General features: G+C 38.9%; 1 protein-coding gene across 1 annotated transcript in view; it reads left to right on the top strand.

Moving 5' to 3' along the window:
- The window catches only part of NELL1 (neural EGFL like 1), an 845,852-nt gene that overhangs the window by 116,582 nt on the left and 711,084 nt on the right, over positions 1 to 18,186 (top strand). The window contains exon 4 of the mRNA XM_027852558.1: positions 1,184 to 1,354. Coding sequence (XP_027708359.1) covers positions 1,184 to 1,354 — 171 coding nt within the window. The remainder of the gene's footprint in view (positions 1 to 1,183; positions 1,355 to 18,186) is intronic.

The following is an 18,186-nucleotide window of genomic DNA, read 5'->3' as shown; positions in this document are numbered from 1 at the left end:
TTGGGTTTCTTTGAAGTGTAGTTGAAGAGGGAGTGCATTCCATGTATGGGAGAAGAACTTGTACAACAGTGCAGGGGTGGGGGAATGGAATGTCTCATGTGGAAAAGCAGCTAGTTGGCCAGTTTGACTGGAACATAGGCTTGCTCCATGAGAGAGGCCAGGCTATATAGAAGGCATAGAAAATACTATGTATATCTCTTATGCAAGAGTAGGAGGAAAGAGATGTTACCTCCTGGAATGTGTATAGGGGGTAAGAGGTAGGAAGAAAGATGGTTATTGGCCAAATTTTTAACCATAGCAATTAAGCTGATATTTTCCAGGAGTCTGAAAATTCTCCCTAAAAATCTGGGACCAAAGTACAAGCATTTATTGTCCATTACTTTTCAGGTGCTACACAAACGTTATCTCATTTGATCCTCACAATAGCCCAGGGAGGTAGGTGCTGTTATTAACCCCATTTAGAATTAAGGAAATGGAAGCAGGCTTAGGTTAAGTGACTTGCCTAGAGTCATATAACTAGTAGATTAGAAGTCAGGTTCTCCTCACTTCAGATCCATTACTATAACCTCTGTGTCACCTAGCTGCCTTAAGGGGGTAGGGAATGAAACTCAGACATTGGAGTTTTATGGCCTTGTATACTTAACAACTGACTTAAGTGTGAACAAACTCTAATTTTCCTCTCCTAATTATCAAGGAATTGCTATCCTATTATCATTATGTTCAAGGGAGAAGAAATTTTAAAAAATCACCAGACTTTACCCCGCTAATGTCTTCTAGGCCTTGATATCTAAGGCCACTTTTCCTGTAATGTTTAAAAATATAACAGGTCTAAAAATAAACATCGGTAAATCTCTTCCACTTGGATGCCCATAGACAATGGAAGAAGGGATTTGAACTGCACTTTTAAGTGTTTAAAAAACAATGCACCAAGCTCCACTAATTAGCTTACAGTATTTCAATTGATCTTGGTACCCTCTCTGAAGGTATTCACTATGTGGGCTCTGACATAGTAAGTGAGCTGCCTTCCATGCTGCACCATTGATTTTAGGTTATGGCTCTTTGTGTGATGCTGAGTTAATTGTGAACTCTGAGAAGCCATTGAAACCAGGTAGTGCCCAGAGGGAAATGATGGTGATGATGTCCTGTTGCCAACTGAAACAGACTCTTTCTGCTTTCAATACAGCTATTTTGAACTGGAGAGCAGTGGCTTGAGAGATGAAATCAGATACCACTATAGATTTAATGGAAAATCAAGGATGGAAGCTTTTCCTTACCGGATGGCAGATGGCCAGTGGCACAAGATTGCTTTGTCGGTTAGCGCCTCCCATCTTCTGCTCCACGTGGACTGCAACAGGTAAGGGCTTGCATTTGATAGAAGGAGTTCTTTCCCTTGAAATTACACAATTATATAAAGGCCAATTGGGAAACAAAAATTGAAGGACCTTGCCTTCCACTTAACTTTTAGGATGGTATCCTGAAGTGACCAAGTATAATAAGCTGGGAAAAACAGGCTGTTAAAATTAAACTGTGTCTTCTGATTATGAATGAATGCACCAGTGGTTGATTGCTGATTGGGGAATATTAAATATACCTTCATGTACTCTGGGCCCTGGCTGATGTTATATTCTTATGTGATTATATTTCATGGTGACAGATTGTTTTGTGGTCTGTTCTGCTCAAGAAGCAGTCTTAATATGGCTACCCTGAAACTTGAGGAATATGTCACCCTAGATGCACTCATTTTATTTCACTTAATCAAATGTCATTTACCTTAAATATCTTCCCTAAATGAGAGCTTCTAAAAGAGACTACTCTTTGAATTGTTGGAGTTGATGCTGTTCATTTTTTTAATGGGCTATTGGGCTTGTTGGCTTTTTCACCACTTTCCTTTTAAAACCTGGGACTGCAATATGCCAGGTTTGGAAAGTTTCAAAAGGAGGGTTTGGTTTGGATTAGGGAAGACAGATGTCATACACAGTGTGTTTCAATGGAGGCAGCTTTTATACCATCTAAAGGAATTTGAAATCCATTGGTCCCATTATGGTTGTTGGAGTCGGGACAGCTTGGTAATAGTGCCCAGGGGTGGTGTTTTGATCTCTCAGAACCCAGTATCTTACACATTTTGATCTGAGTTCAATTACAGAGAATGGACTAAATCTTTTAATAGGTCCATGCATTGTTGTTACAATAACAGTGCAAACTGACCATACTGTCAGAAGAGCTATAAGTCCACCAGATATGCCCTGAATCAATGGGATGGCATGAAGAGTCCTCCTTCTAGAACTTGTCATGCCATCCTATGATAAGGCTAATTTCAAGGACGTTCTGGTTTCAAACTGCATTTCAGATCAGGAAGTGCTGTATTTCAAATTCATATTAATTCAACTCAAATTCAATGTTTATTATGTGTATTTGATGTACAGTGTACCCGTACCAGGGGTGGGGAACCTGCAGCCTAGAGATCACATGTGGGCCTCTAGGTCCTCAAGTGTGGCCCTTTGACTGAATCCCAAACTTCACAGAAGAAATCCCCTTAATAAAAGGATTTGTTTGGTAATTGTACTCAGTCAAAAGGCTGCACCCAAGGACCTAGAAGGCCCCATGTGGCCTTGAGGCCATAGGTTCCCCACCCCTGACACATACTATGTTTTGAGAGGGGAAGACAAGTTTGGCTATGACTCTGTCCCTCCCTCACGGTGGGATAAACTAATAGTGAGATTAAAGGTCTTACTTTCAAGGAGTTTATCATTTTAGGGGGAAATTGCAGTTATGAAAATCACTATGATGCAAATTTCAATGTATCTGACTCTTGAGGTTAGTGATTTTCTTGGGTAAACAACAGAAAACAGATCCTATCATCCTGGATGAAAACTGGTCATCCAGAAGTCCTCACTCACATTTGGGGCAGCTTATGAAAGATTTCCTCTAGGCATATTGTGACTCATAGCTACCCAAAACTGTTCCCATATATTTCAATCTATAGGGTCCCTCTATATTTCTTCCACCAGCCTAAGTTCTTGAAATTGAACTCATTAGTCACTCCCTAAAGACATTGAATGTCCTTGTTAAAATGCAAACAGAGTTCAAGGGAGGGGAAACACAGAAGAATGACATCACTGAATTTATGTAAAGGTGACCTGAATTAATTTATCCAATCAGCTAGTAATGAGAAGGACACTGAGGAAATGGTCCAGCTTAGGTAATTTTCTTTCTTTTATTACCATTTGACAAACATCAGCAACATGTGTACTTCTATATACAAAGAATAGTATGACAAGAGGACTGCATATGAAACCATGAATCTCTAGTACATAGTTTGTTTTTAAAAGTGTGATGAAGTGAAAAGACAGAGATTAAGCATTTGCTCTGTACTGACACTGCTAAGTGATAGTTATGCAATTACAGAAGTGAAGAAAGTCCTTTTCCTTTGAGGAGATTACAATATAATGGCAGGGGGAAGGGGAGGATAAGAAATTAAGGGCAGTGGTGGTTAGGGCTAGATATTTTGCCTTGATAAAGTTCAAGAGTTGGTGAGCGGAACTTTAGGAGATTGAAATGACATACTTTTTCTAGTAATAGTGATCATTTTGATTTAATTATGGTTCCAGAGCTGAAAATTGGGTAGGGTGGGAGGAGAGGCGAGGTAGCTGGTAAGGAAAGAGCCGGTATTACCAATGTTTTCTTGCTTATGTGTATCCACATTTGAATTCTCTCCTAATTTCTAATGCATATTTTAAATGTTTCATTGACATTTTTCTTTTTTTGATTCCATTTTTACATCTCTATCATCATTCTCCCTACTGCCCTCACTTCCACCCCAAAGCTCTTTTTGTAACAAATAGCATTCAAGCAAAACCCTATCCACGTATTGGCCATTTAAGAAATTTGAGCCTCTAGTCCATCACCTTTTTGCCAAGAGGTGTGAATCATGTTTCACCAACAGTCTGCTGGAGTTGGTCATTGCATTGATCACAGTCGTTGTTTTTCAATGTTGTTTTTCTTTACAATATTATAAACATTATATTATTCCGTATCAGTTAAGTCTTCCCACGTTTCACTCAATCTATCCTTATGGTTATTTCTTATGGCAAAGTAACATACAGTTACATTCATGTACTATAATTAGTTCGGTCATTCCTGAATTGACGAGCTCCTCCTTAGTTTCCCATTCTTCACCACAACAAAAAAGAGCTGATATAAATATTTTGGTAATTATGGATCCTTTCTCTGTCTTTACTCTCTATGGTGGGTGTTGCCAGGTCAAAGGGTTTACACAATTTAGCAATGTGTAGGGTATAGTTCCAAATTGCCTTTCAGAATGGCTGGGCAATTCATAGCTCCTCTAACAGTACATTGGTGTGAAGATAGGTACATTGTGATGGAGGGAAGGAAATGATCTGGATTATGGGATATTAACAAAAGGCAGTTGTACATATGCTAGTTGATGGGGAGATTCAGGTGTTAGAAGCTGAGGGATCTAAGGAAGAAAGCAGTGAAAGGAGTTAACACAGAGTAGCCACTCCACAGTTTTATCTAATACCAACTTGACTGCTTCTTATAGTCACAGGAATGTACTAAGTTGCACAGCAGAGTGCTATTTCTTCATCGGAAAGGAATGAAGTAATAGATAGTAACTCATCCTTATCTATGACAAATTAAAGAGCTATTTTAAGGGCTGCCACGACAAAGACAGGTAACCAGCCTTCATCCTGATGAAGGACCTCTCACATTACAGTCAATTGCTCTGTGTACTAGTGTTCTGGACTATTTGTTCATCTTACCCCTCTCTTCAACCCCTAGCCCTTAGAATCATGCTGGTGGGATGAGACCTGTAAGAACTGGAGTGAAAAAGGAATGGAACACTTTGATCCAATTTGATGTTCCACAATATGGTGTCTGGACCACATATAGTGGTATTACATAGTCTTGATGCTTGTCCATGTTTTGTATATGGATGAATAGATTGTAAGTTTCTTGAGGGCAGGGACCATCTTTCTTTTGTATTTGTATTCCCAACTAAGTCAGTCAACAAACATTTAGGAAGTGCCTACTATATGCCAGGCACTAGGCTAAATGCTCCTCCTAGCATAATGCCTACAATATAGTAAGCACTTAATAAATGCTCATTGATCATCTGATCAGCTGATTTATTTTGTGAGGCTTTAGGATTGATATATATGTATGTATGTATTGTTGTTGTTGTTGTCATTGATATCAGCCAGTTCTTGAGGACTTTGAAGGAGGTGGAGTTGAGGTGGGCTTATATTCTAGACCTGGGAGATAGCATGTACAAAGTCAAAGAGATGAGAAATGGAATATTATGAGTGTGCATCAAGAAGAGGGCCAGGTGGGCTGAACTGTAGAGTTTCTGAAGGGCAATGAAAACTTATATCAATAAGCTAGGAAAAGCAGGATAAGACCAGGTTGTGCAGGGTTTAAATACTGGCATTCTAATCCTCCACCACAGGTCATGGTTTGTAAGGTTCTACAGCCTCTTTCCAACCACCACATATCTCTCCACCATCTTCTGAGTATCCCCATTTTTCACTCTTCAGAATGTCCTTGACCCATAGCCATATGGCATCAGTGGTAAAATATTGATATTTTAAAATGAGCTTTTGCTTTTAGGGAAACATTGGGGTTGTCAAAAGAGCTTTGAAACTTTCTGAGGGCAATCTAGCCTATTTCCTTTGCCTCATTTAATTCTGGGTTCAACTCATTGTCTGTTTATAGTATCTATCAATTCAGTTAAATCCAGTAAGTATTTATTAATTCCTTCAATGGTCCAGGTACTGTGCTTGGTACTACGGATAAAGGGACAAAAAGCAGAGCATTCTCTGTCCTCAAGATGCTTATGATTTATTGGGAAACATTTGGAGACACATAAACAAATATAAGATATAAACAGTGTAATGTTTGGAAGCAGTAGTAATTCAGGTGATCAGGAAAGGCCTCATTCGAGAGGTGACACTTGAAGTAAACTTTGGGAGTGTTACAATTAAAAAATTTGAGACTCATAGTTTCTAGGAAATTTAATCATTTTATTAATAAAGTCAGCATGTTATTAATAAAAAGATGGTCCCTTGGCCATTTCTCGTAGACCAAAGACACCCTCATAGCAAGGGCTCACAGTTTATATGCCTTTCGAAAAGGTGGTGTGGCTATATTAGAAGAATAGGTGTGGCTACATTAAAAGGAGGCTTTGGGGTACATCAACTATGTCACTCAAATCTTGGTTAATACAGACATCAATTTCCATACCATTTTTTAAGACAGAATTAAGAATCAACCTTTCCCCGACCTGTCTGAGCAAACACAATGAGCAGGAATACACCCATTAGCCCAAATTTAGAATTCCTTTTACTGTCTGTTAAGATCTTGGCCTGGGAAAATCTTTAAGAGAGATTTCCTACACTGGTTGATTTCTGGATAAGGAAGTAGAAAAGGGGAAAAACCTTGGTCCTAATACAATAATTAGTCATTTACTGTGAGAGAGAAATATTAATTTCTTAGAGGAGGTAGGAATTCTAAGAGGTAGAGGTAAAGAGGAAGCAAATTTCCATACATGGGGGAATCTCCAAGCGAAGGCATGCAGAGGATCAAGTGTAATAGGTGGTGAAGAGCAAAATGACACAAAGAGAAAGCGGATAGTAATCAGAAAAATACAAATCGAGACATTTTAGATTATAAACTTACATGTATGTTAAGAAGTATATATGCATGTCTTCAGTGCGTTCTATATACAAATATGTATGTATATATTATGTATAGCTGAACATATCTATAACCATACAGATATGTGTATATATGTATATAGGTTTATGTATATATATGTAGACATACACATATGTATATATAAAACAATATACCCTACTCATACATATATAGTTTCTATATATAATTTATGTATACATTAAGAGATATAAAGTGATGAGTGAATTCTAAAGCTTGTCCATTTCCCTGTATATCATAGTCTCGACATTGGGCTAATCCCCATCTCATCCAGTGGACCATTTATAGCAAACTTATAGAAGGACATGTAGTGGTTGCCCAGAATTGGCAGGCTTGGGCAGGTTGTGATCTTCATCCTTGAAGAGGATATCCACACTGACAAGATCATGGATCAGTCTGAGTACAGCTCATAACTTCTTCCCCAAGAAGAGTTTATCTAAGAAGAGTGCTGTTGTGAACTCACTAAGAGCAGACCCATTCTTAACCTTTACCAGAGGAGAGATGCTTGGGATGCTGTGAGGACCTTGAGCAAAATCTTAACAGTAAACACATATTTTAAGGAGCTTTGGTGGCACAGGATTTCAGCCAGTTTTTTTAAAAAAAAAAAGATATAATGAGATAGAACTTCTGCAGACTAAATTTGTGCAAATTGTCACAGGAAAAGTGAATACTATTTTAGTCAACAGATTTCTGCTTTCTGCTTTCCACAGAGATCTGTGCTATTTTCCTGATTTCATTGTTCATTTCTGCATTACTAAATGCTACAGATACGTAGGTAGTAAAATTATCTCTATCTAAAAGCCTAGGGGAATATGTGTAATTTTTATGGCTAATTTCATTAACTCATTTATGTTGAAAACATTTATTTTGTGAGATTATCTTACATTAGTGTGAAAGGATGAATAATGCCCGGTTTAGGAAGATCTTTTAATTCCCTTCTATATCTACTCAGTCTCCAGAGTAAATCCAATTTATTCCCAGATTCCTGAATACTTGGACTTCTTTGGATAAGGGTCCTGATCTTTTAAACTCACTATAAATATGGTGATTCTATTTTTATCTAATCAATCAACCCACCAATGGATATTTATTGAGTATTAACTATTTGCAAGACATTATGTTAAACTTGGGGGGGAAACTATAGAAAGGTATCATCAATTACTTAAACCTTAAGGAACTTACGATCTAGTATGGGAGATGACTTACACAAATATTTTGATATGCGACAAATTGCCAGATAAGTGCTATAGAAAACAAACAAAAACTCAAACCCATAAATTCAGTGTAAAGAGAGATATATATTGCCTGGAGTAATTCCCAAACCTCAAAGTTCTCCCAAATTTCTTATATGAACACTGTTAGCCAAAAAACGCAGCAACAATAGTCATAGTATTGGGGGAGTAGGTGAATGATAACAATACTGGCATCCTGGCAGAAGCACTTTAAACTATTCAGGTATAGGCTGTTGGAACTGAGGGTGAGCAGAAGTGGCAGGAATTTTACTTCCAATCATGAATGACATTCTACTAATTGTTAACCTCCGGAGTTTGGTCTAAGAAAGACAAACAGAAATAGGTTGTATCCGTGCTTATTTTCTATCAAAGTTGCAGCAGGCATGTGGGCATGTGGAGATACAGTTTTCTTTTCTCAGATAGGGGCCATTTTACAGAGATCATGAGATGTCTATGTGGAACAAGGAAAAGGGTCAGGTTGAAAGTCCCTGAGGTCCAAGAACTAGGATGTTTGTGCTAGTTCTGTCCTTTAGAACTGGTATGAACCAGCTTAAGTCAGTTCTGTGGTTACCAGCACAGCAGAGAGATTTCCAGATTCAGCAAATGAACACTACAAAGGGTGTCTGGTATTTCAAACTTAAGGGATGTTCAGTCTGCCTCCTAATTGGCTAATTCTGATTTCCAGGTCAGTCTGATCTCTTCTGGATGATAAGGAAGCTCAAACAAATCAAGGTGGTCAGTAATGTTTCACACAACAAATGTAGGGTACTATGAATGTATACTTCTTCCTCCTCTGTCTCTTTTGGGGGGGGAGGTGGAGCTTAAAGATTTTCCCCTGATACATGGAACAATATCACAAGATTGAGCGGGAGTATAGTAAGGACTTTCTTAATGAGTCAGTGATGTTAGTGACTGAAAAGTACTAAATGAGATTCAGGATAGATAACAAACTATATATATATATATATTTTTTTTTTTTTTTTAGAAAATGTGTTAGTGGAGAGAACCCTGGTCTGAGTAGGCATCAGAAGAGTTGGCTCCTAGGACTGGTTCTGCCTCTAACTAGTATATGACTTTTGACAAGTCATTAAATCTTTCTGAGCTTTCTCACTTTACTTATCCAAAAAGCAAATAGTTCAGATAAGATAATATCAAAAGTCTTGATATAATGGAAGGAGCACCTGGCTCTGGAGAAGACCTGGGTTTGAATGTCACCTATGACACAATTATTAATCAATCATTCAATCAATATACATTAAGCACCTATACTATGTACAGGCATTGTGCTAAGCAATGGGAGTGCAAAAAGAGGCAAAAAGGTAGCTCCTGTCTTCAAAGAACTTACAGTCTAATAGGGGAGACTAAGTGCAAAACAATATATACAAAGCATCTATATATAGGATGAATAGGAAATCATTAACAGAAGGAAGGCACTGGAATTAAGAGTGGTTAGGGAAAGTTTCCTGTAGGATATGGAATTTTAGTTGGGACTTAAAGGAAGTCAGGCAGATCAGTAGTTGGAGCAGAGGAGGAAAAGTATTTCACACATGGTGAGACAACCAGACAGAATGTCTAGAGCTGTAAGATGGAGTGTTTGTGGAACAAGAGGCAGAATGGCAATGTCACTGGATCAAAGAGTACATATCTAGGACTATAAGAAAGGTAGGAGGGGGTTAGATTCTAAAGATCTTGGAATGCCAAACACAGTATTTTATATTAATTCCCAAAGGGAATAGGAAGACATTGGATTTTGGAAAATCACTTTTAGTGGCTGAATGGAGGATGGACTGGAGTGAGGAGAGACCTGAGGTAGGAAGATCCCCAAGCAGGCTTTTGCAGCAATCAATGATGAAGGCCTGCACTAGAATGGTGACTATTAGAGGAGAGAAAAGAGACTGTTTGAGAGATGTTACATAAGTGAAATTGACAGCCTTGACAACAGCTTGTATATACAGAGCGGGGAAAGGTAGAGATAGTGAGGAATACAGGATGACTTGTAGCTTGTGGGCCTGAGGGACTGGGAGGATTGCTCTCTACAGTGCTAGGTAAGGTAGGAGCAGTAGAGGGTTTAGGGAGAAAGATAATGAGTTCCATTTTGGACATACTGAGTTTAAGATGTCTATTGGACATACAGTTTGAGATGTCTGAAAGGCAGTTGGAGATTAAGGGTGGAGGTCAAGACACAGACTGGGGAAAGGAGGTATGTTTGAGAATAATCAACATAAAGATGATAATTAAATATGTGGGAGTTAATGAGATCATCAAGTGAAGTAGTAAGAGTAGAAGAAGTGCCAGGACAGAATCTTGAGGGACACCTATGGTTAGAGGGAGTTATCTGGAGGAGGATCTAGCAAAGGAGACAGAGAAGAAAAAGTCAGATAGGTAGGAGGAAAACCAGGAGAGAGTGGTGTCCTGGAAACCTAGAGAAAAGAGAATATCAAGGCAAAACAAGTGATCGACCATGTCAAAGGCTGCATAGAGGTCAAGGAGAATGAGGATTTAGAAAAGGCCATTGGATTTGGAAACTAAGAGGTCCTTAGTAACTTCAGAGAGAATGGTTTCAGTGGAATGATAAGGTTGGAAACTAGATTACAAGGGGTTAAGAAGAGACTGAGAGGAGAGAAGATGGAGGCACCTCTTGTAGACGGCCTTTTGGGGGAGTTTGGCTACAAAAGGCAGAAGAGATATAGGATGATAACGGGGATAGAAGGATCAAGTGAGGTTTTTTGTTTTTTTGTTTTTTTTTTACAGATAGGAAGACACGGTCATGTTTGTAGGCAGTAGGAAATGATTGAAAATAAGTGAAAGAGTAAGAATGACAGAGGGGGCAATCTGTTGGAGGAGATGGGATGGAATAGGGTGGCTTGGAACAAGCTGCTGCGGAGAGTAGGGAAGTGAGTTGATAAGGGAGGTAGAGTAGGATTGCTTAGCAGCTGTGAAAGTCTAGTTGAGGTGGTGATTGTTGTTGTTGAGTTCAGTCTTGCCCAACTCTTCATGACTACATGGACCACAGTACTCCAGACTCTTCTACACTCCACTGTCTCTCAAAGTCTGTCCAAGTTCATGTCCATTGCTTCCAAAACACTATCTCACCCTCTGCTGTCTCCTCCTCTTTTTGCCTTTAATCTTTCCCAACCTCAGAATCTTTTCCAATGAATCCTGTCTTCTTATTATGTGGCCAAAGGATTTAAGCTTCAGCTTTAGAATTTGACCTTCCAATGAATAGTCTGAATTAATTTAAGTATTGACTAATTTGATCTCTTTGCTGTCCAAGGGACTTTTAAAAGTCTTTTCCAGCACCACAATTTGAAAGCAGTGATTCTGTGGCTCTTAGCTTTACTTAGGCATCAACTCTTCACAGCCACACATTGCTACTGGAAAACCATAGCTTTGAGGTTATGTAGCATAAATTTGTAGCGGAACCAAGCGGAATGGTTGTGTGATTTTCTCTACTTTTGTTCAGCAGCACTTCTGTAGGAATAAAAGTTAAGAATGATGGGAGTGATCCAAGACTCAGACTTGGCTGGGAGTAATCAGGTATAAGATAAGGGGGCTAGGGATTCAAGAGAGGAGTGTAGAGTTGAATTAGTTCATCAAGAAGTTAAAGTGATTTGTTTGGACAAGATGATGTCAAAAGCCCCTTCAAGCTCTAATATATTATGGTTCTAAGATCATCATTACAGCATTCCTACTTTAGCCCTACAACTTTCCGTGTTCAGGACCTTGGAAAGCAACCTTCTAAATACTACTTCTTGGGCCAGTTGCATAGAACAATCAGTTAGCAAACATATGGGTAATTGATTTGGTACTGACAATCTATTATTTTGTTGGTGAACAAAGACTTGTGACTGGTTTTCTATAGTATTTTCTTTACCTACTTCTCACTTGCCTCATTTTGTGTTGGGTAGATGCTAGCTATACCAGAAACTTCTGATAGATTCTGATATCTTACTCTCTGCAACCTGTACCTTTTTTTTTTTTTAACCCCAGGTGCTTAACCTGTACTAGGTATCTAGGATTGGGCTGCTGGTGGGATAAAGGCAGCCTTTGGCTATATGGTCACTTGGCTGAAGCTTAATGACTTAACACATAGAACACTGTACCATAGGAAACAGATGATTGGTATCTATACTCTTGGAAAATGCATCATGTTCTGTGTTTACTGAAAAAAAATCTTTGATGCTGCCACAATTGAAGAGATTTGAATAATGGGAGTAGGGAATGAATCTAAAGATCTTTGTGCCATTGTAAAACATCTTAAGCTACAGATTCTTTGGCACAATAAAATGTATTTACTTAACTGCTGAGACAGCTTTAGACATTATAGTGCTGAATTTCTCATTCTCATTGATCCCACTCTCTTTTCCATCCATGCTGTGTACCCTGTGGCTGGTGCGTGCCAGGGTCAGTAGAGTCCAGGGTTCTCTTTGCCCTGCCTCTTAATGAAATCAAGAGCATACTCATTTCTAATTCTTTCTTTCTTTCTTTCTTTCTTTCTTTCTTTCTTTCTTTCTTTCTTTCTTTCTTTCTTTCTTTCTCTTTCTTTCTTTCTTTCTTTCTTCTTTTCTTCCTTTCTTCCTTTCTTCCTTCCTACCTTCCTTTCTCCCTTCCTACCTCCCTTTCTCTCTCTCTCTCTCTCTCTCTCTCTCTCTCTCCTTCCTTCCTTCCTTCCTTTCTCTTTCTTACCTCCTCCCTTCCTGTCTTTTCCTCCTGATTTCTAGTTTTAAATGAGATCTGGCTAATCACAGCCTTGGCTGAAGAGAGATAGGAGGTGAAAGGATTATCTGAAGATGGGGATAATAGATTGGTCTGTTACCTCCTCCCAACTATTTGCCCTTTGAGCCTTTTAAAGTCAAGGACACAAATTGGAAGGCATACACAGAAATTGGATAAAACGTTCCTCTTGTCTGGGTTATTTTTTTCTTTTTGGCTGCTTGTGATCAGCAGAAAATTAGTAAGAAAGCATTTTATTTATGCCAAGGGCCATATATATGACATATGAATGTAAAAAGGGGGGAAATTGAGTTGCTAGTTAATTTTGATTTCATCCATGTGGCTCCACATATGTTTGAGTTTGAATTTTCTGTGTCTGTCTCACTGATGCTATTTTTTGGAATGAATGAAAAGGAAAAAAAAATGCAAGAAAAATGGATGGTTTCTTGTTGAAAAAAAAAATCTAGGTCTGCATGCTTTATGGTTTAAACCTCACGCTGTAGGCTTGATGGATCTGCATGGTTATTATTTTCTAAAAGGAAAACAATGAGAGAAAACAGACTTGAACCAGCACAACACAAATGATGGAGCCCTGTTTGAAAAATATGAGGTCCCTTTCCTTGTCTGTTTCCCCTGTTGGAGCAGAGCATGGGTAATAAAAAATGCATGAGGCTCACAAACTTTTTAATTGGAAAAAAGATTCTGAATCTCATGTTTGTTTTCCGGTAAGACCAGTGATACAGAAGTTGTCATTGGAAAGAACCGATTTTATACTCCTGTAAACAAATTCATTTTTCTTCCCAGTGACTTTAATTAAACTTATGTTGTAAATAATAGCAGCAGGAGGGGTTGAAGTCAAGAAAACAGATTCATAGCTGCACCTGTTGTACTGATTCCTTTCTTTCGAAGGGAGGGGGAGGGCATAGAGAGAAAATAGACTTAGAAAGAAAAAATAAAAGATCATGTTGAGCCCTTTTCATTCCTTAAATTCTTCTGGCATTTTTCCCCAGCACCTTCCTTCTAAATTTTCATGAATGCTTCTCCTATCCAGGAGTCAAACACAGCTAGCCTATTAGATAAGGCTTCTAAACCCCCATATAAGCTTTGCCTTAGTAATTAGAGTGGAAATGATTTCTGTTCGCTTTAAAGGATCCCAGCCCTCCTCAGGCATGACATGTAAGATCTGGACTCATTAGGCTCTATTAGACTGCAAGTATCACTTTTCTGACAGCTCATTTCACAAGCACGAACTTTAACTTCTAGGCAGTGGAGTTAGGTCCATCAACAGGTAGGCCACCTTGTCATATACCTGTGTAACTAGAGGTGAATTCCATTTCCACTAGAAGTAGATAGCCCCAGGAAATTATTAGAAACTATGAAATAGCTCTGATTAGCATGAGCTTACCATGAGCATTTATACCAATATCTGTTTTTTCAAATCCATTCCCTTCTTGGATTGGAGATTTCATTCACCATAAAGAAGGAACTATGAAAATTCAAGATAATAAAATTTTGAAAGCATTCCTCCTCCCTTCCCCCTTTCCCCTCAACAGTCACAAGACTGAACAATGGGAAAAACTGTCTGATGACCCTTTGCTCACTGGTATTTTTCCTACGTCCTTAGTCCCCATTGTATTTGGCAAAGCATGTTATATTGACATTTGTTATTGTTGTTATTTAGTTGTTACAGTCATGTCTGACTCTTCATGACCCCATTTGGGGTTTTCTTGGCAAAGATACTAGAGTGGTTTGCCAATTCCTTCTCCAGCTCATTTTATAGATGAGGAAACTGAGGCAAACAGAGCTGAGTGATTTGCCCAGGGTTACATAGCTAGTAAGTGTCTGAGACTGGATTTGAACTCAGGTCTTCCTGACTCCAGGCCAGGTGCTCCGGTATCTCATTTGCTCTTCCTAACAATTCTGCAATGTACAAATTTTATTTCTTATATTACAGTAAACATGATTTGCAGAGGGGTGAAGTGACTATAACTAGATCACAAAGTCAGCAATAGTGCTGGAAGTAGGACTCAAAGTTCCTCCTTGACTCCTCTGCTCTCTACTGAGATGTCATGGTATAATGAAAAATGTATAGGATTTGGAGTCAGAGAACATGGCTTCAAGTCCTGGCTCAGCAACTTACTATTTGGGGATCTTGGGGAAATTACTTTGTCTTCTGGGGCCTCAGTTTTATCATCTGTAAAATGGAGGAACTGTTGGACTATATGCTTTCAAAGGTTCCTGTTATGCTCCTGTGACAATATACTTTCTACTGTGCTAGCTTGTCTATCAATTAGAGAAGAGTAATTCGTGGTCCTAAAAGGAGTCTAGAATTTTGGGTATCACTTTGTTTCCAGTAGGGAAGTCATTACTCTCTGTCGTGTAAGGAGAACTTCATCAATCTATGCAAAAAGAACAAAAAAAGTCCCTAGATGAGCTATGTAAATGAATTAGTCATATGGATTAAGTATTCCTCAACACATGAACATTTGGAAGTTTGGAGTTTTATTGAACTTCTGGAATTGAAAAAAGTCTTCAGTTGGGACATGGGATAGGTCAGAATCATGGCCTAGTGGCCTTTCTAGAAGTCCTGGATATGTAAGTTCATAACATCAATAGTACAGTATTAGGTAAAGAAGAAGGCTGTTAGGGGGCACAGTAGATAGAGTGTTGGGCCTGGAGTCAGGAAGACCTGAGTTCAAATCCAGCCTCAGACACTTACTAGCTTTGTGATCCTGGGCAAGTAACTTAATCTTCTTTTATGTCAGTTTCCTCATCTGTAAAATGAGCTGGAGAAGAAAATGGCAAACCACTCCAATATCTTTGCCAAGAAAACCCCAAATGGGGTCATGAAGACACTGGCATGACTGAAACAACTGAACAACAACAAAAAGGGAAAGAGGGGGTAGTTTGGCAGCATAACTATTCATCAATCCAATAAGCCTTTATTAAGTGCCAAGTGCTGCACTTTGTGCAGGGAATAAAAAGACAAAAATGAAGAAGTCGCTGACATCAAGGAGCTCACATTCCATTGGGGGAAGGAGGAGAAAAATAAAATTTACATAGAGAAGTAAATGTAAAATATATACCAAGAAAATGCAAATTGATTTGTCAAGAGGACACTAGCAACAGAGGGAATCAAGACAGGCTTCATGTAGGAGGTGGTGCCTGAACTGAGACTTGTAGGAAGCTAGGGCCTCTAAGAGGCAAGGAGGGGAAGTGCATTCTGGGCGTGGGAAACAATCTGTGCAAAGGCATCAAGGTTGGAGATAGAATAGGAATTGCCCGACCTTTGGAGTAAGAGGACCCGGATTCTAAATCTTGTCTATGTCACTTAGCGGTGTGACCTGGGGCAAGTTCCTTCATCTGAGTCTCAGTTTCCTCATCTGTAAAATAAGAAGTTTGAACTAAATGACCTCTCCATTCCATTCCAGTTCTAAATATATGATTCTATGATCCTAAGAGCCTGAGAGTGTTGTGTATAGGGAAGGGTAAATCCACCAGCTTGGCTGGAACAGAGAATGTGTGAAAAGGACTAATGTCTAATCAACCCACAAAGTAGGCTGGAGACAAATTATGAACATCTTTAAACACAGGATATTCTCTGCCATCCTGAAGCCCCACTATTTTCCATACTCCATTTCTTGATTTGCTTAAATTAATATTCAGATGATAAACGAGATCTTTGTATGCCAGTACCACGTGGCAGATGCTTTCCTTTTCTCCCAGCCTGCCTATGGCAGAGTGCAATTTGAGATTCCTTTTCCTAATGCCTCTTTAAACTTTTATTAAAATCTTCACTATTAAAACGGTCCCCTACTTGCTCTACCTTCTTCTGGCATCTCCTCTTCCAACCCATCCTGTATACATTCACTAAGTTAATCCTAAAGTACTAAATTGTTAGCTTGACTCCTCTTTTTAATGGGTCCTCACTACCTGATGGGCAAAGTCTGAACTCTGTAGCCTTAAAATTAGGCCCTCTAAGATCTCTCTTTGCATCCCCATTGTCCACATAGGGCCTGGGACAAAGTAGGTGTTGACTAAAATGTATGGGAGTTGAATTGAATTGGAGGGGCTCTGCCAAGTCATAACGTTCAACCTCTCACTCAGGGAGGACTCCTTTCGGCAGCATCCCCGAACAGATGACCATCTAGCTTCTCCTACAGCCCTTTTTTCAGTGAAGGGAAACTCACTATCTCCTGAGGTAATGTGCTACACTGTCAGATAGTTTTATTCATTAGTAAAAAAAATCTTCTTAATGTTAAGTCAAAGTCTACCTCCCACCTGCAGGTACTAATGGTCTGGCCTTCTGAAGCAGTACAGACAGCAAATCAGAATGAGGCATTCTTTGATTTATGAGCTATGGGGGCTTTTCATGGAATTGGAAATGTTGATAGGCATGTTCATGACTTCAGTAGGGCAGGAATAATATTGTGTTCTGTCTTGGTGTAGTGTGTTATATTCAGTCCATTTGTATGCTATGCATGTACCTCATGGAGAGTACATAATGGCAGTGGGTATAATCTTAAATCATGACTGGCAGCCTTCAAATGAACTATTTGGCCATTTCCTAGAATGTGGAAATAGATGCATTGCTCTAATCTCTAGCATTATCTATTGGGTGTTGACATGGTTCCAATATAAAATTTGATATTTGCTATAGTAAGATGATAACCCCTTAAGACTCCCTGAGGAGGGTTTTGTGGAATTATAGATTTTTATAGTTGGCAGGGACCTGAGAGATCAGCTGACCAGATGATTTCGGGTCAGTCATCCCTGACCTGAAGCATGAGACCTTCTAAAATATCCCAACATGTGGGTGTCCAGGCTCTTCTTGAAAACCTTTAGCAATTGGGAACTGATTCTGTTAATTTGGTCAGTGTAGATTATTAGGATTAATCAGCATTTATTAAGATTCTGCTATATGATAGGCATAATGCTGGATACCAGGCACACACAAAGTGAAATAGTCCCTTCTCTCAAGAAGCTTATGTGCAATTGAGGGGTGACAACATATACATCTATAGAAGTGTATCATATGGATATGTGTGCATATATGTATACCTCTACATATTGCATTCATATAGACATACATATGCAATACATATATATGCATATACATTTGCACGTACATACCTGTGGGTGTGTATAATAAGTCCACATTCTCCTCTAGCATGATCATGTCACTGATGACACTACTAATCCCTACTAATGAGTACATTTGGGTTTGAAGCATTTGTTTTTGAGTTTTTATTGAGATATGTGAGTAGTAGAGAAAAAAACATAGATGGATATCAATGAATAAATACATATATGTACATTTACATATATATGCATAAGTGATAAGTTGTTGTTCAGTCATTTTTTAGTCATGTATGACTCTTTGTGACTCCATTTGGGGTTTTCTTGGCAAAGATGCTGAAGTGGTTTGCCTTTCCTTCTCCAGCTCATTTTACAGATGAGGAAACTGAGGCAAACAGGGTTAAGTGACTTGCCCAGGGTCACACAGCTA

Source organism: Vombatus ursinus, unplaced genomic scaffold, assembly GCF_900497805.2.
Source record: "Vombatus ursinus unplaced genomic scaffold, bare-nosed wombat genome assembly UNPS02009770.1, whole genome shotgun sequence".
Classification (NCBI taxonomy): domain Eukaryota; kingdom Metazoa; phylum Chordata; class Mammalia; order Diprotodontia; family Vombatidae; genus Vombatus; species Vombatus ursinus.
This window is presented reverse-complemented; position numbering and strand designations above follow the sequence as displayed.